At 40.7% G+C, this 25,645-nt stretch overlaps 1 protein-coding gene across 4 annotated transcripts; it reads right to left on the bottom strand.

Annotated features, from left to right (window-relative positions):
- Positions 1-60: 60 nt before the first annotated feature.
- Positions 61-25,473, bottom strand: CCDC175 (coiled-coil domain containing 175). Of its 4 annotated transcripts, XM_090141851.1 has the most exons (21): positions 25,172-25,208; positions 21,975-22,060; positions 19,986-20,150; positions 19,806-19,917; positions 17,997-18,132; positions 16,783-17,011; positions 15,587-15,709; positions 15,055-15,164; positions 12,929-13,010; positions 11,197-11,333; positions 10,972-11,082; positions 8,640-8,711; positions 7,550-7,685; positions 6,959-7,090; positions 4,570-4,708; positions 4,211-4,290; positions 3,376-3,528; positions 2,042-2,144; positions 1,896-1,939; positions 1,226-1,388; positions 61-269 (listed from the first exon to the last, which is right to left on the bottom strand). In XM_090141851.1, the coding sequence occupies exons 4-21, from the start codon at positions 19,909-19,911 to the stop codon at positions 244-246; spliced, it is 2,082 nt and encodes a 693-aa protein (XP_089997977.1). In that variant the 5' UTR covers positions 19,912-19,917; positions 19,986-20,150; positions 21,975-22,060; positions 25,172-25,208; the 3' UTR covers positions 61-243. The 4 variants fall into 4 exon arrangements, with proteins under 4 accessions (XP_089997977.1, XP_031461209.2, XP_031461211.2 ...); XM_031605349.2 differs by lacking the exon at positions 19,986-20,150 and having other exon boundaries at positions 25,172-25,473; XM_031605351.2 differs by lacking the exons at positions 6,959-7,090; positions 19,986-20,150 and having other exon boundaries at positions 25,172-25,473.
- Between the last annotated feature and the right edge of the window lie 172 nt (positions 25,474-25,645).

Raw genomic sequence — 25,645 nt, 5'->3', positions numbered from 1 at the left:
TAGATTAAGGAAATCGTCTGTATTTATCATTGTGAATCTGCATAAAAGCTTCAGACACTTTCTTGTACAGTATTTTGCTTGTATTTGTTTATTTACTAATATAATATTTTAGGCAGTGTTTGAATAAAACAAGACAGCCTTTGGAATAAAATTTCAGTGAGGAGGGCTTGAATAAAACATAGCATTGGTTTTCTCATCCCACATCCTGGCTTCTGTCTTCCAGAAAATATCTTGAGTATTTCCTCATTTATTCTTCACTGCATCTGATTCTAGGAGAAAGGAGAGAAAGTGCATTGTAAGTTTCTGGAGTTTGTTCTGTATACTGCTACAAAGAAAATGCCATTTGCAGACACATGAATGCAGAGTTCTAAAAGTATGGTCTTAAACCCCATGTGTTAAAATCTTCATTGGTAGATTTTTCTTTACAGTATCCAAATACAGGTTTGTGTCTGTATTTGCATGTTTGTTTGCCTCATCAGTATACTCTCTGTAGGAAAGTGAGCAGCAACAGGTAGGAAAAGGCTTTTGCAGAGGTGCAGTACTGAGAACTGTATGTGCTTATGTGCATTTATTTCCATGTATGGATTTCGTGTGTTACGAAAAACCTGCTCTGCATGTTCTGCCCAGGCAGCAGTACTGACATTGGCCTTCAGATGAAGCAGGGAGCTCTTCTGCTATACACCATCCTTCCCTCCTCTGCCTGGCTTCCTCCTTGGGACATTCCCGTCCTCTGTTAATTCCCTCTTCCTGGCATGTAACCCAGACCCAACAATTTCAAAGCAGCCTCAATAGCACAGCCTTTATCAGCTCCACAACACAATTAGAAACCACTTTCTGTAACAAGGCAGTAGTCATACAGTGACCAAACCTGTGACTCATTACAAACAAGGTCCCTGTGAACCAAGAAGGAAAGCAGAAATCTATAGGCTTAGAGCTAAAAAGAGGAACTGAAGCAAGCTAATGCCTCAGTTTACTAACAGTTGTATGACAAGTCTTTCAAAAATGGAAATTAAAGATGATAATGGCACCCAGGCTACTATTAATTCTAATATCTGGGCCCAGTTCTTTAAAAAATGCACCAGCTTTACCACAAAGCTTACATCTGCAGTAGGGTGACTTAACACAGCTGTACTACCTGTGCTTTATCACAGACTGCCAAGAACAAATTGAACAGAACTCCTCTAGGACTGAAAAAACAAAGTGAAAAAGTTTTGGTGTATCTTACCATCATCATCCATTCTAGATTTTTTTTCAAGCAGAGAATCCATTCCTTCCAGACTATTTTGTAGCCTGCTGTTAATGTCACCAATCTTTTCCTCTCTATGCTGGATTTTTCTTAGTAGGGCTGTCACTGCATTCAGAATTTCCTGCTCATTCTCCAGAAATTCCTGCAATGACATGGGATAGAATGTTTATTTCCCTCAAAATTATACTGAGAAAGCTTTTTTCATCTTCTTTTCCCATAGCTTGACCAACTGCCCAACTAATAGCTCTGCAGGAAGTTTTCCACTGATGACCCAATCCTTGCATTAAAAACAGGAAGGTCTCCCTGTTCTGGTGGAATATTTTGTAAAAACTTCCTTACAGTTTGGTTTAATTCCTGTTGAAAACAAAAGACATTCCCAACTGGAAAAATATTCCAAGGTTGATGATCTGAATGAATAATGCTAAGAATATTAGCAGATAAAGAGAGATTGAGAGGCTTAAGGTTGAACACAGAATGAGCAAAAGGATAAATACCAGGAAAAAAATACATATCACTGGAAAACACAGGTTTAATACTGTGCCCCTCTATGAAATAAAAAAGCCAGTACCATATTTGTAATATGAAATGTTATTTTTCATCATAAGTGAAATATTTATGCAAAACTCTATGATACAAAATTGAACTTCACCTTCTGAAGAGAGCTGTCCTCTGACCATCTCTCCAGCAGAAAACCTGCAACAGAGTTAACAGTTAAGTTATGGTAGGTTGTTCTGTGAAGAAGATGCAAAGGCTGAAATACCAAACTTTTTGTTTGGAAGCTGTAATTAAGATTACCATGAAGCACTGCCAGGTCATGCCCAATTTTCACTATTGCTGACTGGTGGCCTTCTGCTTCAGAATTCATTGCCAAGATATCTTCTTTCATCTGTGCATTGCACTTTAAGAGAAAAATAAATATGAACGAATACTTGCCACAGTTTGTAACTTTTCTAAATAAATTTCAAGCAGTTTCAATGTTTCTAAAGATATCAGCAAGAAGAATCATAGAATCACAAAATGGTTTGGGTTGGAAGGGACCTTTAAGACCATTCAGTTCCAACCTCCTGCTGTAGGCAGGGACACCTCCCTCTAGGCCAGGTTGCTCACAGCCCCATCCATCCTGGCCCCCCCTCCTTTCAGGGAAGGGGCATCCACAGCCTCACTGGGCCACCTGTTTCAGTTCCTCACCACCCTCAAAGTAAAGAATTTCTTCCTAACATCTAGAAGAAGCTGAGTTTTGACTTGCAGGTACACGAAGGTTAATTGTAGCCCTCTGGATGAGCTTTCTTTTGACAACAGCATCCATTTCATCCTGCTAAACAAAGTTTAACAGTTGCCAAAATCAACACAGTACGACTACATCCACGGTACAGAGTAGAACGGGGTAGGGCACTGAGATCAGCCACAAGAGCACATCCAAACAGAATCTTCCTTCCTCTCTTCCTCAAAATAGGATCATAGGATTATAGAATGGCTTAGGTTGGAAGGGACCTTAAAGATCATTGAGTTCCAACTTCCTGCAGGCAAGGGAAGCTTTTGTGTGTCCACAAGGATAAAATGCCCATGAGGAGCTGCAGGGTAGCTAATATCTAGCATCCACAATGTCAGCAGGCACACGTTCCCTACCTGCAGCAGTGGAGCACTCTGCTTGAAGGCACCAGCAGTGCACAGAAGCTGCGTGCACACAACTGCACAGATGTGGTCTGGATGGCAGCCTGAAAGCAGCTGGCAATAATAACACTTTTTGGGGAAGGAGGCTGCACTATTCTGATAGCCCAGGTCTGGAAAGGTATACAGAGAATGCCCAAAAGCACATATTCCAAACAGCACAGGCATACTTGACATCTCACTTCAGCCCCCGTCAGATGGCAGGAAGGCTTTTTGCCACAGTCCCTCACTAAATGCAGCAGGTATGTGACAAAATGCCTTAGGGAAATGCACAGCACTTGAGATATTCCTCTTTGTTTCCCTCTAAAGAAAACACAGATTCACACATCCCTTTAAAAGACAAAATCTGCCCCGTGGTGTGGTGTTTGTGTTTCAGCATTTCCATGGCTAACTCCCTCAGAAATCAGAAATGAACAGATAACTTCTGATTGAGAAGCACTATTAGTCTTCAGTATACTCACTAATTTGAATCTGCAGTTCTCGGTGTTCACAATGTCAAGTTTTCTGTTGATCTCATAGATGTCTCTTTCTAGCAACTTCATACTCTCAGTTTGATGTTTCAGCTGGCTGACTGCAGCATCACGCTTGATGCACAATTGCTTCCGTAGCTCCAGCTGTAAACAACAAACTCTTCACTGTTAGCTGACCTTTATACAGGAGTTTTGTACTCAAAGTGTAAAAAAAAAATAAAAGAATAAAGTGAAAAGAGATTTTTACAACATGGCACCTTTTGTCCAATAATTGCAAAGTAACGTCTGAGACAGGTATCTATACTCTCTTACAGGAAAGAGGCAGAAATACAGAGAGGGATGCTCATGGTCCACAAGGAAGGAACCAGCTCAGACACAAAAGTGGCCTTTTCTCTGTAGGGCCACCCAACAACAGAGATGTCACTTTATTGCCACTGGATATTCCAGTGTGCACAGCTGTTGGTTTCTGTGTTGAAGTGGAAGAGTCACCACAGAGATTTTCCCACTTACAGAACACTGCCCTAGCAGTAGCAAGCATCTGAATAAGAGCAGGTTCACAATGGCCTTAGCTCACCAGCCTCTTTTTGGCCTGCCCATGTGCCTAGGCAATACAAAAATAAGGCTTAAAGGCAACTCAATATGAGCTGGGCCATAAGCTGAGCAAAGATCTGAGGCACCCAGCAGACAGAAACACAGGAGCAGAGATGATGGCACACCCTGAGCCCCAGCCTGTCTTCCCCAACCCCAGCCTCACAGTGCCTGTGAGAAAGTAGAGCTGGTGATGGAAATGTTACAGAAGTAGTGTGATTAAGTTTTAAACTTTTACAATTTCCTCCTTGAGCATCCCAGTAGTCTTGATTGATTTCTGAATGGCTCTTTGGATTCGTAACTCTTCATCTTTCTTTTCTACAAAGCAGAAAAAGGATTTTTAAGGCAGTGCAATGAACTTTAAGTAAAGCTACTGTAAAGAAAACTAAGTTCTGTCAGTAAGTGAGCTGTTTAACTGGCCTGGCATTTAAAAATACTCCATATTTATGCTATAGCTATGTCTGTGGATTCTAGTTGTTGCAAAGAGCTCAGTTTAAACTTGTTTCATAGTTCACCTGAACTAGAGGCAGACAAAGGGATACTGTTCTCAGAAATAGCAAGAAGTCCTACTATGTCAAGGAGCTACTTCACACTTACTCAAAAATGATTTCCTCAACTCTTCGTATTCTGCATACTTCTCTTCTCTTTCCTTCTGGGTTTCTTCCAAAGTTAGCCTGCTCACCTTAAACTTGTGTTCTATTTTAAGAAGATTTTCACTTGCAGTTCTGATGTCATCCTTTAATGAAAAGAAATACTAATTGATAATCTCAGCAGCATTTAATGCATAAATAATTAAACATAACCAGAGGGGAGAAAAAAAGCCAGAGAAATAATACTGGAAGTGATCTCAAGAGTTCATCTTAGTCCATCTTTCTCTGCTCTACAGCAGAATCAATTAGACCTAAGTACCCATGATAGATGTTTCATTTGTCCTTAAATCTGTAGTAGTAGAGGATGCCACGTCTCAGACAACTGACTTGAGGGTTTCACAGTTTGTGCTGTCAGCATTTTCTTAGGTTCCAACTTTTTCTTAAGTTAAATCTACTCTGCTGCCTGTTATTTGTCTCAACAAGTGACCAAGGAGAAAAGTTTGACACCGACCTATCCTTTTTTATTTATTTGTCAGTTACCATTTTTCTTAGATTCACCTATTTTAACTAGAAAAGCTGCACGTTTCTTCAATCTTTTTTTTTTTTTTTCCTGATCATTTTTGTTGTACTCCTCTTGGATCTCTAAGAAACTTAAATCCTCCTTTAAATGAGGTGATCACTACCCAGCACAATGTTCCACCCGTGTCCTGCCGAACCAGGTGGAGCAGAAACCCTGCATTATGTGCCCTGCCAGCCTTTGTGCCTCCTTATAAAGGCTGGTTTGATATGTGCCTTTTTCATCACTACATTTCTTTGTTGGCATATGCTTAACTTGCCAGCTTTAGTCCTATTTCTCTCTGCTATACCTGAAGACCTTCCCCGTGATGGGCTTGTAACAGATTTGTATCTAAGCCCACAAATAGGCCAAAAGAATTCTTTTTTCCCCCTAAATTATTTTTCCAATTTGTTAAAAAACATTCTGAATTCCAGTTCTGCACTGTAGAGGGTGCTCCCACTCTTATCATGACTGTCTTCTGCAGATGTGATTAATACACTGTTCTAACACCTGAGTCATTAAAGAAAATACAGATTAATTTCAACCTGAGAGCAGGCCTCCCTCAAACCATCTGGGAGCACTGTTCTATTTGGCCAACAATGGGCTGGAATGAGTTATATGTTGTAAGGTGTTACAAAGGATAAACGTATATGTGAACTGAAATTATTAATCAGTAATAGAAGAATTTCTGTTCTTCTATCCAGCAAAGCATAAAATTCCATCAAAAGCTACTTAATGTACATGCAGTCTCCATCTAAAGAAGTTTTTGACTTGTCGTTTATCATGGAGATAATAAAGTAGGGTTGTTCTATATTTGACTCTGTTCTATATCTGACTGCTCTTACATTGCCTTTCCAAGCAGCGCTATTGATCTGATCACTGCAGAAGACAGGCTCCTGGGAGGATCAACTTCGTGCCTTACCCAACAGGGCTCTTCAGGGAACTGAACCTTCAATACATAACCTCTCCACCAGAAAAATGAGGAAGATCCTCAAGGCCTTCTCTAAAAATACTTTTCTAAGATCATAAATTATACACACTTCCTACAGTCCTGCCATCTGATTTACCCCATTTCCAATCAGAATATTGACCAAGAGCCTGGGAACAGAGCATATGATGATACCAAAGATTGGTGAAGTGCTTGAAATTTCCCAAAGCTCTGCATGGTTCATACTCAGTCTCTGTCTTCCTTCCTTTGGGAAAGAAAACTTAGTGTTTTAATGAACACTGACACCGAGTTGCCTTGAGTTATACTCTGCAGACCACTCGTCACTCAAACAGATTTGCAACAACCATAATTCAGAGGAGAATTTGAACAATGTCTAAAATCAAGCTGTCATATTTCCATGAATGCTGGCTTGTTTACTCAAAAACTGTGGAACAAATTGTATGTTAACAAGTTACATATTGGGTAGCTCACAGTACAGTTAAATGGATGCATCCTGTAACTTAGTTTGTGCTGGATTTTTATTTTAAAATATGGGGGGCATTTCTTCTGAGAAAAATGTTCCCTGCATGGCATTTTATTGGCAGAGATGCTCTTATGTAAATTAATACATGTTTGGGTGTGCACTGCTTGCAGTGTCTCAATAATCCGAGGGTCTCTTCATGAGACCTGTTGAGCACTAAAGAAACAAACAAAAATCCCACTATCACCAGAAGAAAAGAAACAGAGAGGGGGATATGTCTTGAAATAATTACTAAGCCTACCTCCAGTGTAATGCAGCAAACACTGCCAATTCTGTATGGAATGAGATCAATTCATCCACCAGAAATTGACCCAGGATTAATTAAAAACAACAACAAAACAGCAAAACAAACAAACAAACACAAAGCTTACCTCCAGGTATTTTATTTTATTAGTAAAATCTTCATTATAACTCCTGTAATCATTTTTTCTCTTTATTGCTTCTTCAGTCAGCGCTTTGATTTGCTTTTCAGACTGAAGAAGTTCTTTTTCAAGCTCTTCGGTCTCATAATGGAAAACAGAACAAAGGACAGGGATTTCTGAAATATACAGTGTCTACCTGAACCACTAGGAAATAAACAATCAGAACAAAAGGAGAGTAATCTGCCTTGAAAACACATCTGCTGAGATAAAGAATTGCTTTTAAATTATTAATGAGGATAAGATATCATGGGAAGTTGACGTGTGAAGGGACCTCTGGAGGTCATCTTGTCCAATCCCATCTACTCAAGCAGGGCCACCTACAGCCAGTTACCCAGGACTATGTCGAAATGGCTACTGAACACCTCTAAAGATGGAGAAGACCTTTAGATGCTGGAAATCTTTAGACCTGATAACATGCTTATTCACTTGCAATGAGTTTGCCCTTGGAGGCTGCCTACTTACCAATTTACTCTGAACGTACAGAATCAACATATTGTATCATTGAATGACTTCAGTTATAATACCTGCTGTTCAACATACCTCCAGAAGTAATTCAGCATGCCTTTTCTCACCAGTGTCTATCCTTTCATTCACTCTTCTGCTTATATTCTCCTCCTCCAAAAAAAAGAGTTTGCTTTGCTTTGCTAAGTACAGTAGCTTCCACTGAAGCATCACTCTAGTGACAGATAATAAGCAGAAGTAAGTTGAAATTGGGAGAAAAAAAAAAAACAGTGAAGGGAGACACAACATGATTGGACACAGCATTATTGGAGCAAGTCTAATTTGAGAATTTGGAATATTCATCTTTATTATTGAGGGGAGAATTAGGTTGGATGTTAGGAAGAAATTTTTTACTCAAGGGATGGTGAGGCCCTGGCACTGCTGCCCAGAGCTGTGGGTGTCCCATCCCTGGAGGTAACCAAGGCCTTGGAAGGGAAGGAATCTAAAAGGCAACCAGTCTTCTGCTAAGTCTGGACTAAATAATTTGGTTAATTTACCTTAGCAACTTGGAAAGCTAGAAAGGACATGATTTTGTGTTCATAAATCCCTAGGGCTTGTAAACTACAAGAAGGACAGAGCATAGCACTGATACAAGAACAGCTGTTGACATGAAAGTGCATACTGGAAGTCAGATGAAAGATTCTTATTTATCAAAAGAATTAGAATTTAGAATGGCATTTTAATGGGGAGAAAAGCAAAAACAGCTCATTGGATTGAGCACAATTGCATCTTGGAGACAAAAGTATGACGTAAATATTCAATTCAGTGACCAACGGACATTAATTAAATTTAAAATTAATGAAAATAAATAACCAACAGTTTCACAGCTTTCTATCCTGGTAAATATCAAATACCTTATGAATTATGGAGAATATTTACTGCCATAATGATGAAGACCAACTTACATGGTACGTTCAATGACTGTCAGCACTTGGCAGCAGAGTGGTACTATTCAAGTGAAACCATAGGTATATTTGAGGAAATGTTCTTCTGTTGCCTTTCTATCACTGGATATTTACATAGGAAGGCTTTAGTTTTATATCTCTGATGTAACAGCAACTAAGTGCAGTAATGCATTAATTTACTGCTTTGTTTTTAAGGATACAGTACACACACTCTCTCATCTTACCTCATCTTATTTTCTGCCTTCAATTTTTGCTCTAGAGATGCCAGTTCCTTTGCATTACTTTCCCTGGACATTCTGTGGAAGAAAAAAAAAGAGAGAGAAACTTTCAGAAACAATGCTGAATATTTGCAAGCATTTTCCCTCAAATTTTTAGTAGAGTTTTTCAAAATATTCCTTCCATTAAACATTTACTAGATGGACAGAGGCAACGTGGTACCTGTGGATCACATCTCAGAAATACACATTCTGTAGTGTTCAGCCAAATGGTGTATTACAGAGTTTCTCAGCTTCAAAACATCCATTTAAAATTAAGAGAGTTGATGTCAAAATGCATGATTCTTATGTGTATTCAGTATATTCTAGGGGAGCTCAATACAATGAAAAAAAGGTTGGTGGTGTGAAACCAGTGATTCTCACTCCTTGAAGATGCAAAGACAATGGGAAGCACCTGCTCCAAATCCAGAAGGATTCATAAAGAGGTTGGATGGGAGTTTCTTCCAAAGGTTTTATTGTTCCAAATGCAAAATTTATCAAACCAGTGCTCCGAGGCATTTTAGTAGTAGTGCACTGTAGTCCTAAGTAATCCTTGCAGAACAGTGAAAAATTCCTATTTGTTTCTATTCCATACTCAGCAAAATTATGTTCACAGTTGGTGGGTTTCCCATTTTGGTTCAAAGATTGCCCTCTTTGAATGAAACCTGACAGACTAGAATTGAAATTTCATATTAAAAAAAATAAAAATCAATCTTGCAAGGCGAATGGTGGCATTCTGAATATATTACTCATCATTTTTAGAGAAAAGAAAAATTAACAAGAGATCCTAATTTTGGTTTCCACTTTGGTGACCCTGTTAAATTGACTGGGAGCTCTGTGCATCATTCACTGAAATTAAACAATTTGGGCTAAATGGACAAGGATGCTGCTTCTCAGGAGACCAGCAAAGATTCAAAGAACAAGGTTACTATGTACAAACAAAATAAAAAGAAGTAGAACGATAGAGACTGGGAAAGGGTGATCTTTCAAACAATTTTTCTAAGAGGTTTTGTGTTGTCTGATGTCGTCTGATTTACAAGTCTGAGAAAGCTCTAACACCCCTTCCTTTCCTCTCGTTAGTTTAGATACCAAACCAGTGTCAAGATACTATCCAAAGACTATTTCACCTCTGCATCTTGTTAATTTAGTTCTACACTGTAGATTTTATTTACATTGCTCTACAAGCTGACCTCCTCTCTACCAGTGTATTTGCACTCCATATTTACACGGCAGCAGCATTTCTTTTGTCAAGAATAACAAATACACTGTTCATATTAGATAGAAATGTACTTCTTTCTCTACAAAGCAGGATGAATGTATGTTTTCATGTTCAGTATGAAAAGAGAGGCAAGTGAATATTTTCTTACATTTTATCTGTAATTATATCCAGAAGCTGAACAACACCATATTAACAAAACATTTCTCAGTAGGATTTAGAGAGAGAACAAGGAAACCATATTAACACAGCCCTTTGGTGCCACACTGCAAGAAAAGCTGTGCTGAACGAGGACAACTGACAGCAAAGAAAACACTCTGTATGCAATATTTGGCTCTGCTAGGTTTGGAGGACATCACTGGCTGATCCTTTTCACTTTCTCTTGCAAAGGATGACCCTCCAACAGAGAGAAAAAGCTCTTCCCCTTGCCAGGATTACCCTCCTTACTTTAATTTTACTTTTAGAGTACAACAGTTAGCATTCCTGTCCTGATTCTCCAGTAAACAGGCAAACTGGGACAGGATATCTGGGGTCAGTACACACGGCCAGTTCCTCATCTATTGCAACAAAATCCCCAAATCTCTTCCACCAGATACACGTTCAGAAAAAGCTGCAGTGCCATGGTGATGCTGCTCCCATCCACACCCCACTGACTACACAGCCCAAAAATCCGATATTTTGAGGGCATTTTTGTGCACAAGACTAACCTGTTTTTACTTTGCTTTGCAAAAGCAGATTTTTTCAGATACCACCAGAAGAGGATGATGGCTTGGTTCAAGACCTCATACTACTGTATGGAGGTTGCAGTCAAAACCAATGTTTGTGAATTTTTACATTTTGCATTTTACATCTGCTACAACATTCTTCGTTATTTGAATATTTCTCATTTCATGGTAAGAAACTGCAGACTGAATTAGGGTAATGGGCAGCTGACCTCTCTGCTGTATGAGGTTTCATTCCAGCCTACTGGTACAGGTCATAAACCCTTTTAAGTTTGCTTTGCTTTATCTGATGTTCCACTTCAGAATATCTCAAACCAGCAAGGGGACTGAAATTAATTACCACTGATTTTGAAAGATTACATACAATAGGCTGTCTTCAAGATGTTCAGTTTCCCTCTCCAGGTTTTTCGTTTTCATCACAAGTTTTTCTAGAAATTCATGCTTCTCATCTAACAGAACAGATAACCTCCTCAATCTAACAGAAGAAAAAGATGTAGAAATGTGGCCTCAGTATGTAGCAAGAAAAGCATTAGTCATAAAATGACAAAATTAAAATATCTGGATCCCAAAGCTGATAGGTAAAACCTACTTTGCCCCCATCTCATCTCTTCTTCTGGCCCAGTGTTTTTCTTCTTCCAGTGCTCGCTCAAACTTCTGGTGCACAGCTTTGTTTTCCAATTTAAGTTTGTTGTTCAGGCATTCAGCGTTTTGTAGATATTCATTAGCCTACAAATAAGGTCTGCAGATGTTAGCTAAATATCCTCTCTTATACCTTGTAATAATGTTCTATGCTGCTACAATGCTTTTCATCAAAAAATCTGAGAACTTTTAAATAAATCGAGTTTGACTTCATGTATGTAATTGACATAAACAAATGTCACATCAAGATGGCATCTCTGGATTTTCCATGTCCCCATTCAAACCAATTGGTCTGAAACAACCTGCAGGCTGTGTGCTGCTCCCAGACACATGGTGCCTTTCTCCACCTGGAGACAGGGACTCCTACTGTGTGAGCTACAAGAGTGATGAAATGGGAATGGGGAAGGACTGGCCAGGAAGGAGCACTGGGAAGGTAGGCATGCAGTATTAAAGGAGGGAAGTCATGCATCGTGGCTGAGGAGACAGGGGTAGGAAGCTGGAAGAGAGAAAGGAAGTAGGAATGGAGTCCTGGCTTGTGATTGTGGGAGTGCAGTAGAACTGCAAGCGAAGCATGCATTTAATGGAGAGATCTTGGTACTTCCTAATGCCAACGTGTCTGAGTTTTTAGAATCACTGAATCACAGAATGGTTTGGGTTAGAAAGGACCTTTAAGATCATTTAGTTCCAATCCCCTGCTATAGGCAGGGACACTTCCCTCTAGCCCAGGTTGCTCACAGCCCCATCCAGCCTGGCCTTGAATGCCTCCATGGAGGGAGCATCTACAACCTCTCTGTGCCACCTGTCCCAGTGCCTCACCATCCTCATAATAAAGAATTTCTTCCTGATATCTAGTCTAAATCTACCCTCTTCCAGTTTAAAGCCATTTCCCCTCATCCTGTCACTATCTGCCCTTATAAAAATCCCTCCCCAGCTTTCCTGTAGGCTCCCTTCAGGTACTGGAAGGCCACTATAAGGTCTCCCCAGAGCCTTTTCTTCTCCAGGCTAAGAGCCCCAACTTTTTAATGAGTGGATACCTTGCTTGATATACATAAATATGGAGAGGTCATGAACTTAGAAATCATTCCCAGATGGATGGATGTAGTCTACATACCAATAATCTCAGGTAGTAGGACTTCCTTCACAGAATCAGCAGATGGAGTGCCACAGGCAATATAAATTAATAATATAAAGAAGCATGGAGCCAATCATCAAGAATCACTATGAAAATTCCACACCCAGATTTCCAAGTCGGGATACCCAACCTCATCTTTGTAAACAAATCTCACCACAATCTTCATATATACATCAGTCTGTTCCATTCTCTTATTGCATATGGACTCTCTCCTAAATCAACACCCTAGTCTCAAAACTCTAGTTTCTTGCATCCCAGCTCACAAGAGCACAGCCTTGTTTATACCACCTCTCAGTACCCCCTTCAGTATCATAACACTTGCCTGTGGTCTTAGTTAAAGAGGACATCTCAGCACTGCCTTCAGAGCCTAAGCAGAGTAGAAGGCAAATGTCCATGCATCTTCTACATGTTTGTATCCACCAAACATACAGGCATGGGCAAATCAAAGCACCTAAGACATTTCATGTCCCACTTTGGACAGGTCTGTGATTAACTGTTTCATCAAGACCTGGCTTAGTAAAAACTCCAAGTCAGAATAAAAATCTCTTACCTTTCCAAGTTCCTGATCAAAATCCTCTTTTTCTCGTGCAATTTTTGATTGTGCAAGCAGTAGCTCAGAATCAATCTGATTTCTATTAAAGTCAATTTGGACATATTAGGTGAACATTAACACAAGATTATTAAAAGCTATCATATAATAGCTTGGGTTGGAAGGGAACTCAATCATCATCAAGTTCCAGCTCCCCTGCTGCAGGCAGGGTTGCCAACCACTAGATCAAGTAGACCAGGCTGACCAGGGCCCCATCCAACCTGGCCTTTAACACCTCCAGGGATGGGGCATCCACAGTCTCTCCGGGCAGCTGTCCCAGCACCTCACCACCCTCCCAGAAAAATGCATTCTTATTCTCAGGCCCTTTGATATAAATGTAAGATATGTGAATGTCTGCATGCATTTGAGATCTATTTCATTCAGATATTCTTATTCATTACTCCCCCCTAATATATCTGATGAGAATGAAACCTGCAAAAAAGTTAAGGACATACAGAACCACCAGGCTTTCTATTGCTAGATCTTAAAATACAAGTCAAGGAAGGCTTGTGGGCAGTATTTTCTATAGACAAACTGATAGAATAATTATTCAAACAGCAAGCAGACAGGCCTTCAGGTAAATAAATCCTACCAGCAAGAGGTCTACTGATTAAAATGGTAGAATTTGAGCATGGATTTATCCTTTTTGCTTCTGATGGACATTGTGCCACTGTATGTTTTACAGGATGCGGTCAGCAAAAGAGATATTAATTTCCTTTGACTACCTTCTAAACAAACTGGGAGTCATGGGAGAAACAAGAGTCAACCTAAAGAAGTGCCTAAGGAAAGAAATGTGATGCAAAGGAAGAACAGATATCACAAGGGTGTCCTTTTGTATAAAAGGCAAAATTCAAACGGAGCAAGCTTTGAGATAATGTGCCAAATACTGTGAAGGAAAAAAATTACTGGCCAGATTCTTTCTTTAACTCAGCTGCTTAACTCGTCTGCTTCATCAAATAATGGAATGAGTTATGAAGGAAAAGCACTCTGAAGGAAATAAAGACATTCATAACATCTAACAGCTTCAGAAATTCACTGGAATGAGAACAGAAGGACAATATGTTACAATGAGGCTATAAAATTCACCACAACCCATGAGTCCATGGTGATTCACCAAGTCACAACTACTTTTAGGCCCTTTAAATGTGAGCATAAACAAGCTCCCTAGCACAGATCCTCCTACTGGTACTCCAGAGTGTAAAGATAAGCAATTTATAACTGTTTGCAGAAGCAAGAGCCGTGACCAGATGGTGGCTGCAGCTCATTTCTTTACAGTAATTACACTGTTAATTAATGGCAGTACTCATTTCATGAAGACATTAATGGATTTGTTCTGCCATCAAGAAAAATATTAAAAGTTCTGAAGGATAATTTTACCCATGTTTCACAGAACTCTTATTTTCTTCTTTGTATGGGTTCTTAACTCATCTTGTAGAGCAAAAAGGGTTCAAACAGGAAACCAGGACCATCAGAAAATCTCATTTTTCCCCATCCTCTTCAGTTGTATAAACCTTCACACAACCAATGGCAGAGACAGAGGGGAAGCAGGGGAAGCAGCACAGATCTACCCTTAGTGATCTTACATTGAGGATCTCCATGTTAAGCTCTATTGTGTGCAGCAAACAAGCCCATAGAATGACATCAGATTTTTTTTTTTTTTTGCTTATTCACATCATTTGCTACATTTCACACCTCAGGGAATTTACAGCAAAAAAACCAAAACAGTTTCTGTCCCAACAAATAACTATACTGCAAAATGGTAACCAGTGCAGAGAGCAACAGCTGATAGAACCAGCCTGTGCTGTTTAACTGGGTGTAGCTCTAGTCCAAAAGGAACTTTTACTGATTACTGACAGCTAATTCGGTTTAAGCCCCAGCTTAATCCAAAACCTTCTCTGTATACCCTTGAAGCCAATAGAAAGACTCCCATCTATAAAGAGAATTTTAGCTATTTTACAGTGTTAAGCAATTCACAGGCTTCAAGGAATTTGGCTGGTTCTTCATAAACGTTGCTGTCACCTTTTCCAGTGAAAACACTGATGCAGGTTCAGCAGAAAGATCAGCCCAAAGGATTTGTGAATTCTTACTTCTTTTCCAAGGCCGCTGCCATGTCTGCCTGTTTGAGATCCATCTTTTTTTCCAAATGTTCCTTCTTTTCTTTCAGTTTTGTGATGAGAATTTCCTCATTATGTATTGCCTATAAAAAATAAATCAGATTACGCCAAAATAAAATACATTTTTTAAAAAAGCAGACAATGAATCCCTTTCCTGCCAGCGATCTTTAAGATTTTGTAACATCTGAATGGGATTTTCTTCTAATGTTTTCTAGGAAATCTGAGGTTTCACAGTCAAACAACTGTCTGCAAAGAAAGAATGCTGAGGAAGCAGTAGTTAAGGCTGTATTCATTGTATCTATCTAAAGATACCTACGATCCCTCTATTCTCAAAGACTCACAATTCAGTAATTAGACAACAATGCCAATCAGCTAACATGTAAGCTTATTTTCCTTCTTAAAAGGTAGCGTTTCACTCTAAATTCCTCTCACTTTGACCAATTTTGAAATTAAATGTTGATCTTTGCACTAACAATGAACCACAGCGACTCTGCATTGAACTTACCGTGGAATTCAGACTTATCTGATGCTGCAGGTCCAATAATTTTATATTCAGGTTTTCAAACATGTGCTTTTTTGCCAAAGTTTTTTCCTTTTGAGCATCAAGGATTTTTTTCATTTCTCTGTTCTGCATTAAAAATAACACAATTAATTTGCTCTGAGGAACACACTACACGTTGTTTAAAAATTTATATTAAAGCATCTGGAGCCTTTCAAAATTAAATGAGCACAACATCTACATTGGCAGAAAATAAACTTCTGCCAAAGCCACAGCTATGTACCAAAGGAATAAACTCTATATGAAAAAGAAATAATCAATAAATGATGCAAATGAGGATCAGAACAGGAGGGGATACGACTATGAGGGAGGATAGGAATAAGACAAAGGGGAATGGTTTTAAACTGAGGCAGGGAGGTTTAGGTTGGATATTAGGAGGAAGTTTTTCACACAGAGGGTGGTGAGGCACTGGAACAGGTTGCCCAAGGAGGCTGTGGATGCCCCATCCCTGCAGGCATTCAAGGCCAGGCTGGATGTGGCTCTGGGCAGCCTGGTCTGGTGGTTGGTGACCTGCACATAGCAGGGGGTTGGAACTGGATGAGCATTGTGCTCCTTTGCAACCCAGGCCATTCTAGGATTCTATGATCTCTCAGAAGCTTGTGTGATTTTATTTCAGTGGAAAAACCTGATTATACCTTCCCAGGAACACAGCTACAGTTCTGAGGAGACATATTCTCTACGAGGAAGCTTTCATTTAATCTATTTGCTTGTTTTCATGTTACCATTCAGAAAGGATACCAAATGTATGCAACTGAAAGTAGGGCAGGATGTAAAAAACCAGTAAAACCTTATCTCACAGTTTGGTGGTAAATACAGGCACTTTTATTTTAAGCAGCGTGTCTGGAGGGATGCAATCCCAGCATACAATCATTTGTCCCACACGCAGCAAGAAGAACCAATACAGACACAGCATGAGATGAGCTGGTAGAAAATGGATTTTGTAAACTGTGCAGTTTTGGGGGGTGTGTGTGTTTGTATGTGTACATAAGAATCCCCTTCCCCCCCCCCTCCCCACACACAGAGCACATGTATTTACAAGAGCCAATTCTGTGCTTGGCTGCTGTGGGGACCTAAATTAGCTGCAAACAAAAACCCAAACACAGCATTTGGCACAACTTCTCAGGGCATTTCAAAACCTTTACCTTTCCATCACACTCTTCCATCTCTTTCTCAAGCTGACTCATTTTTTCAGCTATTTTTTCTTGTAGTTTTTCTAACTCTGTCTTTGCTCTGATTATTTCTTTTTCTGTAGCTCTTGTTTTACAATCAGTCTCAAGTAAGAGCACACTTGTGTTAATTTTTGTTGCCATCCTTTCATTCAGCAAGTCCACTTTTTCTTTATGCTGTGTCTGCAGGCACTTTTGTTCCTCACTGAAAAAAAACCCAAACCATTAATGTCTTCTGTTACTTCTGTTGCTCCAAATGTTCACTGAAATGAATACTTGCTTATTCATATGTTGACAACTCAGTCTCTACTGTAAGGCACAACATTCACCAGCAGATGTGATTAAGACCATTTAAGACATTTCACTCTAATAGAGCAGCTTTCTGTTCTTTATATTATTACCTTCTTAAAGTTCTACTTTCTCATAGAATCTCAAAATAGTTTGGGTTGGAAGGGATCTTTAAGATCATTCAGTTCCAACCCCCCGTTATAGGCAGGTACACCTCCCTCTAGAGCAGGTTGCTCACAGTCCCATCCAGCCTGGGACTCCAGTGGGATTATTTTCCAAAAGGCTCATTAAAAATGGAAGGACTGCCTTCAAGCACCAAACAAATGCAGAAAGAAGACTTCCCCTAAGAAAATGCATTTAATTTATTTTTGAACAGCTCTCTATCAGCTTGCCAGGGGGTGACAATAACACAAGATCTGTCAGTGAGAAAACAAGAATCATCTCTGTATCTTTGGGTAACTCTTGAAGAGGGAGCCCTATCAGTTACTAATTCATAGAATGCCTGGGTTGAAAAGGGCCATAATGATCATCTAGTTTCAGGGTTCCTGACTTTTTTTTTTTTTTCCTAAACTGAGAGTTAGGATCTTTTCAGTTGTTCCTTAACATAAATCATGGAAAGAGAAAACTCTCCCTTGACAACATAAGAAGCCAGGCAGCAGCCAGCTTTGCCCAGCCAAGCTTATCAGGGTTTTCCAGGGGGACAGGCAGCAGCAAGCAAGCTCTGATGTTCAAGAAACCAGATCTGGAAGAGCAGGCTTGCTGCTGCAGCACAGAGTTGCCTAGAAACACTACAGCTAGCTACAGGGGTGAGGGACAAGCACTGCTCACCATGTTTTCATAACATTTCAGTTCGCCTTAATCACCTTGTCAGTATGTTTTTCCTCTCTCAGATAAATACATACCACAGTGCAGCATTCTGCCTTTCACAAAGGGTTTGTTTCTCATCCAATAATTCAATTTCATAAGCAATGTTTTTCAATGCAGACTGCAGCTGATTCATCTTAGCAGCACCAGATTCACGTGACGCAGCAACAAGAGCTACAAAATAAATACAACACACAGAAGCCTCTTAGCTGCAAAAAGGCATAGCTGAGATAATGCATAAAGGGATTGATTCATAATCTTGGACCCACCGCTATAAGTACTGTCACTTGGCAAGGAATAGCTGTGATTGTAAGGCACTAACTAAATAACATCCCCTAAATCACATGCTTTATTTCAGCATTTCAGTCTTATCACAATTTCCCTGAGTCATCGTCGTTTATCAACAAGAAAAAGTCTGTGTTCTTAGAGAGCCATTGCTCTTTTCCAAACTAAATGCCTACAAAGTCCCCTAGCATACAGTGAAGTGATAAATAGCCACTGAAAAACATCTGCACCAGCAGCTCTGGAAGCTATGGAGAAGGAGCAGGATCACCTTGCTTGAATTCAACAGCATTTCTCCCTGAAGAGCCATAGCTGTGTGAAACTGAAGAGCCCACGTGAAGAGGCTGTGTGGACAAAGCTCTTCTGTGCATGGGCATTGCACTAGAGCATCTTTTCAGCTTCTGAGATAACAGTCACACAAGCATACAACCACCCACCCAAAAACACTTAGAGCAGAATGGCAGCAGCTAGTATAAACAGCCAGCTAGCTGCACTGCAACCATGCTATAGGCAGAGAGAAGGTGAGGGAGGGATCTTGCTGTAAGAAACAAATCAACAAACAGAATGCAGCTGGAAAAAAGAAAACTCTACTAACTCCACTAAAAAAAAAAAACTCTGCTGTTTCCCAGTGAGCCTAAAGCTGATCTAATTCCATTGTACTGCAGGCAAAGCCCTGCTCTGTAGGTCTCCCTGCAGTGCTGCCATCCCTATGAGCCCCACACTTAGAACCACGCAGCCTCATGGTTACCCTGATAAACAAATCCAACTCTGCTGCTTCTCCTGTAAATAAAAAAATCCCAGTGCTCATCTAGATCAGCAACTTGACCATTGTCCTTTGTGGTTACAGTGCAGTGAGAGTCAGAGCATCATTAAGGTTGGAAAAGACCACCAAAATCATCTAGCCCAACCACCAAGCCATTACCCATGCCCACTAAATCAATGGAGATGAGGTAGCAGAGTATGCCTTGGGAATCTTGAAAGTGAAAATAGAAAAAAGAGAGATCTCAATCTTTATTTTCATCTATTTACATCCCTTCATAGGGAAAGATCGAGGTACTTTGAGCCGGTGATTCTTCTGGCTTGCTTTAAACATCTATTCCACGTGAGATGAATCACGTCTAAGAAGTGCTTCTCTCTCTTCATCAGCTGTAGGAGGCACCTGATTGACATTTGGTCAGATGAGTCCCACCCAAAGTAATGTTTATTATTTCATCATTATTAATCCTACTTCACAAGAAAGGAACTTGCAGCACAGAGCACTCAAGTGCCCCATCACAAACACCAGAGAACAGCTGTGGCACTGCTGCAATCAGAACTAATGCTGCAGTTCTCCCATTGTTCTTCTAGTGCTTGTGTAAGGCCTTTAGTGAAGATGTCTCACTGTTACACAAGAGAATAATCCCTTACAGAGTCACACATCAGTAAACACCCATCTTCATACACTAACAAGTTATTGACAGCCATTTACCATTGCTATTTTCTATTTCAGAGAATTCTTCAAATCATTTACATGCATAGAAAATTCAATTTTCTTCCCTTTCCAGAGCTAGAGAGGTTGGTACTACCTGCCATCTCTGCAGCAATCTCTCCTGGAAAATTGTGCATTCTGAAGCGAAGCTTGCTGTTTTTTATAGTCTCTTCTTCTAGGCATTCAATGGTATTCCTTCGCATTTCTTCCTGTTAATTAACAAATCCGCAAGTGAGAACAAATACAACAGGTGAAAAAGGACTTCTTCCTTACAAACCTCTTATCATCCTTGTTCTTCCTTTCTTCCAGTCTCCAAAATAACAACTTGTTTTACAGGGTGTCACTTTAGCAACAGAAAAGCCTGATTTCCTCATGGCCCAGAGCTGAACAGAGCCTGCAGCTGGCCTTCAGATACACCAGGAAGTCATCTTCTGGTTCACAGCTGGTGGTATGAAAAGGGTTACCTTTAGGGTGATGGTAGGGCGAGAGAAAATGGAGGTGACCAATGGCAGTAACCAATGGTGGGAAGCAACTGAACCCCCAAAATCATGTGACTGAGAATTTCAGGTGGATTGACAAAGACTCCTCCAGTCTCCAGGAAAATAAGTCAGTTCTTATACAGATTCTCACATCACAACTTATGCACAAAACCAAGCCCATTTTTCTCCTTCATTTTTGCTAGCTGTTACAATCACCAGCAAAGACAGTGCAGAAAAGACACTGTTAAATTTTGCTGTCTACAGAGCAAACTTATATGCATGATGTAAATTATTTGCCTTTCCTTGAGAAGATGAAATATTTAGATATGTTAAATAAATGTATAAGAGGTTCTTAATTTCATATGAATTACATCCTCAATTAGCTGAAGCAGTGAAAAAGAAAACAGCTTCATGAGTTCAGCACGTTATATAAAACACTCATCTCATAAGGCTAACGCAGAGCTGGTCTGAATAGTTGATTCAGAAGCCTACTGATGAAGACAGTTTTTACAAGACTTCCACCTACTTAGACAAGTGTTGCCTATTGTAGGCATGGCGACCTGGTTCTGGAACAGCACGGCAACCAACCCCAGCTCGCTCGGTCCATCAGCTCACTGACACCAACGTGGTGGATGGCAAATGGCCTTTATTGGCAGGAAAAACAGCCTTATATAAGCTGGGCACTGAATGCTATTGGCTATCAGGAGAGAGACCCTGTCTTCCCATACAACGCGATATCTTCTGGGCGCCAGACCCTCACTACCTACAGACAAGTGCCCTACAGAGATGCTTGTTAAAGTGCCTTCTGCTCAAAGCCATTCTGACTTCAATGACCTCTGAGCTGTTACAACAAAAGTCAGTTACCTAGGAACAGCCCTGCTCAGTTGAGGTATTATCTTCCACCACCACATGCAATACAGGTCTTTCAAGTAAAGAGAAATTATTCCAAACCAACCCCCTTTGCACTGAGCTGAAGGGCAAAGCACCTCCTTGCTGAACTCTGTCCCACCTGCTGTATTCACTGACATTAGTGGGGCATCCTCCTTGTAACTTCAAGAGAGAGGAATGCATTTTCTGCACCCACGCTGCCCCATCCCTGGAGGTGCCCAAGGCCTTGCAGGATGGGGCCCTGGGCAGCCTCATCTGGTGGAGGGCAGTCAGCCCACAGCAGGGCTTGGAACTGGATGAACTTTTAAGGTCCCCTCCAATCCAAGCCATTCTATGATTTTATGTTTCTCCCTTGCATAAAGGCTGTTAAGAACATTCTGATGAAAAAAGCTCCAGGCAAGTATAGGCTGCTGCTTTCTAGTGGTTTCTCTGATGCTACCACTAAGTCACTGTAGGTCTGGAGCTTACATCTCTTGAGAAAAAGCAAACTATAAAGATAAGAGTTGGGAACAAAGCTTACACACACCCTCAGTTCCAATTTGCTAACATAAGACTCTTCCTTTCTTGACTCAACAGAAGTGTGAGCACTCCCCAAGGTCCACCAACCTGCAGTGAAAAAAGGCATCCACTGCTCCCACATCAGAACACCAGCAGATGAGCTGGGGCTTGGATCAGCTGTGTGCTCTACTCAGGTTGGTTTGTACCATCACAGCCAAACCTTTGCAGACAGCAAGCTGCATGCAAACATCCCCCACCTTTACCCAGCCTGCTTCTCTCTTGGGGTAGAATATAATGTACACAAGAGACCACATGTAAAATTACAACTGCTGGAGACTGATTTTGTTGTTACCAGCCAACTTTCTGCTGTATATCTCAAACTAAGTATTAATTTTTCTTACCAATTTCTCAATAGCAGCAATAGTGTCTTCAAGGTGCTGCACGATTTCCTCACTGAATGCACAGTCTTCATTTTTCACATGTTTTTCTGAAGTAAAAAAGATAGTAAAATAAAAATGGATCATTTTTTCAAAGCTTTAAATACTGCTTTTCTGCTCTGCAAAGATAGTTAAAAAAAAAAAAGACTTGCTTAAAAATTATTTGCTAAATCTCTTTTTCATGTTCTAAAGTAGGTCAGCATCTTTCACACTCCTCCTGGTGCACAGAAAAGGCAGATGTGTGGGGCATATGAGGTCCACGGGTCCTGATCAAGTTCTCAGTCCTAAAACGGCTCCAAGTTAAATTCTGTGGAAACCATCTTTTAAGAGAGTCATTGAGAGAAGTTTGCAGAGTTTTACTGAAGTAAAAGCTCTGGATCAGAATAATTTCCCTTTCAGGAAGGTGCAGCTAATCTTTCCAAGTAGTAATGGCTTCATTATGTCTCTTTCCAACAAAAATACTAATCTGGATTCATCAACACCTGAAGTGAGATTTATGTTAGTGCGGAAGCTGCTCTTTGTATTGTTAAATTTAATTTAGCTTGAGCTAGAATAAGAATTGCTGGGATTTGAATTCTTCCAGAAGATTACTGTACCTGTTACAGTGGCATGACATTTTTTGATACCCTGATTTCGTAACAGAGACTAAAACACTCACAGGGGGAAAAGAGTAAATTCTTAATCTAAGAATAAGTAGATTTCACCTTATCCTAAAGCAGTGGGAGCAGAGGCACACTGCTCTGCCTGCCCAGCTTCAGGCCTGCTGAGCAGCACCTGCCAGCCCTAAATTCAACACAACGATGTGCTGTTTTCTGGAGAAACACAACAAAAGGTAGGGTGCATCGCACATAAATAAAAATCCATGTTAAAATCTAAGTTCTGCTTGTGAAGCCTTATTTTCCCCAATCTTCTCCCTTTCAGAACCCTTCTTCGTTTCTTTCTGTTTGATCCTTTCGTAAAGCCTTCCTATTTTTTCCTTACGCTATGCTCCAAGATTCATTGTTTGATGCCACCTCCATCACCGTCAAAACTCTTCTCTTTATCAAACCCTTAAGCTTTTTAAGCATAGCACAGAAATCGAAGTGACATGCAGAACACATCAGCTATCCACTTCCTGGCCTCTCCCATTCAGAGCTGGGAGCAAAAACTTCTTGCTCCAAAAACAGCAGCAGTCACAGATCATCCCTTCCACACAGCAGACCATCACTTGTACACCACATTCTTAAAGACTATCAAGCCAGTGTTCCTTCACACCTCCAATCCTTCCTCCAAACTGCTTGCTCCTTACAGCACACGATGCACAGCACCAGGCTGTGGCCAGCAGGGCAGAGCTCTGTGACCACAGCCATTAACTGGTGGGATATTTCTACATCAAATCGGATCTCTTACTACAGTTTATGTCACCCCAAGACATTCATCTCATCTGTACATGCTTTTTTCTGACCTCTAGGTTTTAAGCTCTATTATGGGACTTTATATTTGTACAGTCTTTGAAACTAAGCTGTTGAGATGATGCCCTGCAACAAAATCAGAAGGAATGGGGAAGCTCAGATCCTTGTTCCACAGAAAAACACAGTCCTTCATTTGACAGCTGAGGCTTCACTTCTAAAGAAGTGAATATTTTGCGACACATCTCTAACCACAGGCTGTGCCCAATCCTGGTAACGTATAAGAAACCAGTTTTGTTAGACAAGAATAACTCTCCATCACAGTTAAACAGATTTGACTGCAATGGAAAGTTTTGAATGTTCTGAAATTGGAAAATTTGAAACGATTACCAGAGGCAACATCCCTCTGCGTGCAATCCATCCTTTGGGACTGCTCAGCCTTAATACTTGTCTGCCCCTACTTCTCAAAGGAATACTCCAGAGCTAGATAAAGCTTGTTTGAAATTTATCTCTTACTATTTAGATTATTTGGTGCCTTTCCTCTAGAAAACTTTATTATTCTTAGTTCAATTTCCTTGCTTACACTTGGAGCAATCCTTCTTTTACAAGATGATTAATCTTTCCTTTTAAAGCAAATTTATTCTGCTTTTAGTCATTGCTCTGTCTCCTTCATAAAGGCCTTCACACCAAATCGCTGATTGCTGAATTGTTCCAATTTTGCATCTCTGTAATCCACTCAGCTACCCTAAAAGCAGAGTGTATTTTCCACAGGAGGCAGAGTGATAAATGTGGTTCTGTTGGTCACTTTATCTTCCAAGAAGGCCCAAACGCTCCATAAGCAGATTTTTGTCTGATACAGCTCAGGAAAAAAAAAAAAGCATTAAAGACAATTCAAGAGCTTGTAACTCCTCAGTGCCTAAAAGGATTGAATCTGTGCTTTTTTAAATGTCCTTCTTTCACATACCACACCATGTGCTCACGTTAGAGGCTGTGGGGACCACAAGCACCTGCCTCACACCACCTGCCATGACCACAGAGCAAGGCACATTTGCTTTCTTAACATACCACCAGGTTTCAGATTAAAGCAATGCCCCACAATGTCACCATCATGAGGAGGTTTGTGATGCAGGTATAAACCGCAGCTGTCAGTGAAAACGCTGTTTTAAGCCATGTTTCTAGAAATAAGATGCAGTGGAAAGCCTTGAAGAAAAGCCCTAGACATCTTCACATTCGTGCTTGCCAAGAAGTCTTGAGAGTCCCACAGAGGAACCAGATGGCCACGTATGTGATAACAAAACCAAGAAGAAAAGGAGGAAATGCTTTAATAACCACGGCAGCTATCTCATTTAGAAACATGCAGCCTGCAGACAGCTCGTCTCCACCAAACACTTGCAGTGACTCCTTCAGATTTTATGTCTCCCACATTAACCCAAAAAACTGGGCTGCAGGAAGGAACAGCCGATGGCCAGAGCAGCCACGGGAATAACATCAGCAATGTCTTCTGAGGATATTTATGACAAAGAACGCTGAGGCTAAAAAAAAAAAAAATACTTATTTTCCCTATTAAGCTGCAACCTGTCTTTACAGTAGAAAACATACAGTACAAAATACAGCACAGCTCCAGGTTTGGGGCTTCCCCTGCTTCCATTCATGCCAGGCTGTGGGGTCACATTGGAGGGAGAGCAGCCCACCCTCCCACATGTGGCACAGCCTCATCCTGCCACGGGGAACAGGAGGTGCCTCAGCAGCCCCCCAGGCCCCACGCATGCTCACCCAGGCTCTGCAGGCGATGGATGGCAGCCAGGGCTACCGCAGAGGGTGGCAATGCCACAGTGCCTGGCTCAGGCCTCAACATGGCGGCTGCGGCAGACCGTGCTGTTGCTAGGACACCGGGCACTGCAGACCAACAGCCACTTCTGTCAGCTCAGCTCCAAGGAGAGCACACTGCGTCTGCCTCCAGAGAGACCAAAATATTGCTGTATACCTACAAGTATCGAGGACCACGAATGAAATGGCATTCTTGCAAGCACAGCGCATAAAGCGCTCCCAGATACTCGTATTTAAACATGATAATTTCTGGCCTTGGAGGCTATGCTGGTACCCCAACCTTTCAAAAGCTGCAAGGTTTTGAAATAATAAAGTGTAGATCCTTTATTTGCTGCTCTGAGCCTGCAGGTTACAGCTGAGTTACATTTTGAAGCTTTCCCATGCAGCTGTGGCAGCTAACATCTTTTAAATGCAATCACT

This window comes from Phasianus colchicus, chromosome 5 (genome assembly GCF_987193195.1).
Source record: "Phasianus colchicus chromosome 5, bPhaCol1.hap1.1, whole genome shotgun sequence".
NCBI classification, from domain to species: domain Eukaryota; kingdom Metazoa; phylum Chordata; class Aves; order Galliformes; family Phasianidae; genus Phasianus; species Phasianus colchicus.
Note: the sequence above shows the minus strand (reverse complement) of the source record. Positions and strands in the feature narration are given on the sequence as shown.

Coding starts and splice junctions, on each gene's coding strand:
- CCDC175 (XM_031605349.2), bottom strand. CDS start 25,253: ATGTTGAGGCCTGAGCCAGGCACTGTGGCATTGCCACCCTCTGCGGTA. Junction 4,709..6,958: donor ATAAAATAAAATACCTGGAG/GTAAGCTTTGTG, acceptor TTTTCATTAAAG/GATGACATCAGAACTGCAAG. Junction 2,145..3,375: donor AGAACTGCAGATTCAAATTA/GTGAGTATACTG, acceptor TTTCTCTTAAAG/TGCAATGCACAGATGAAAGA.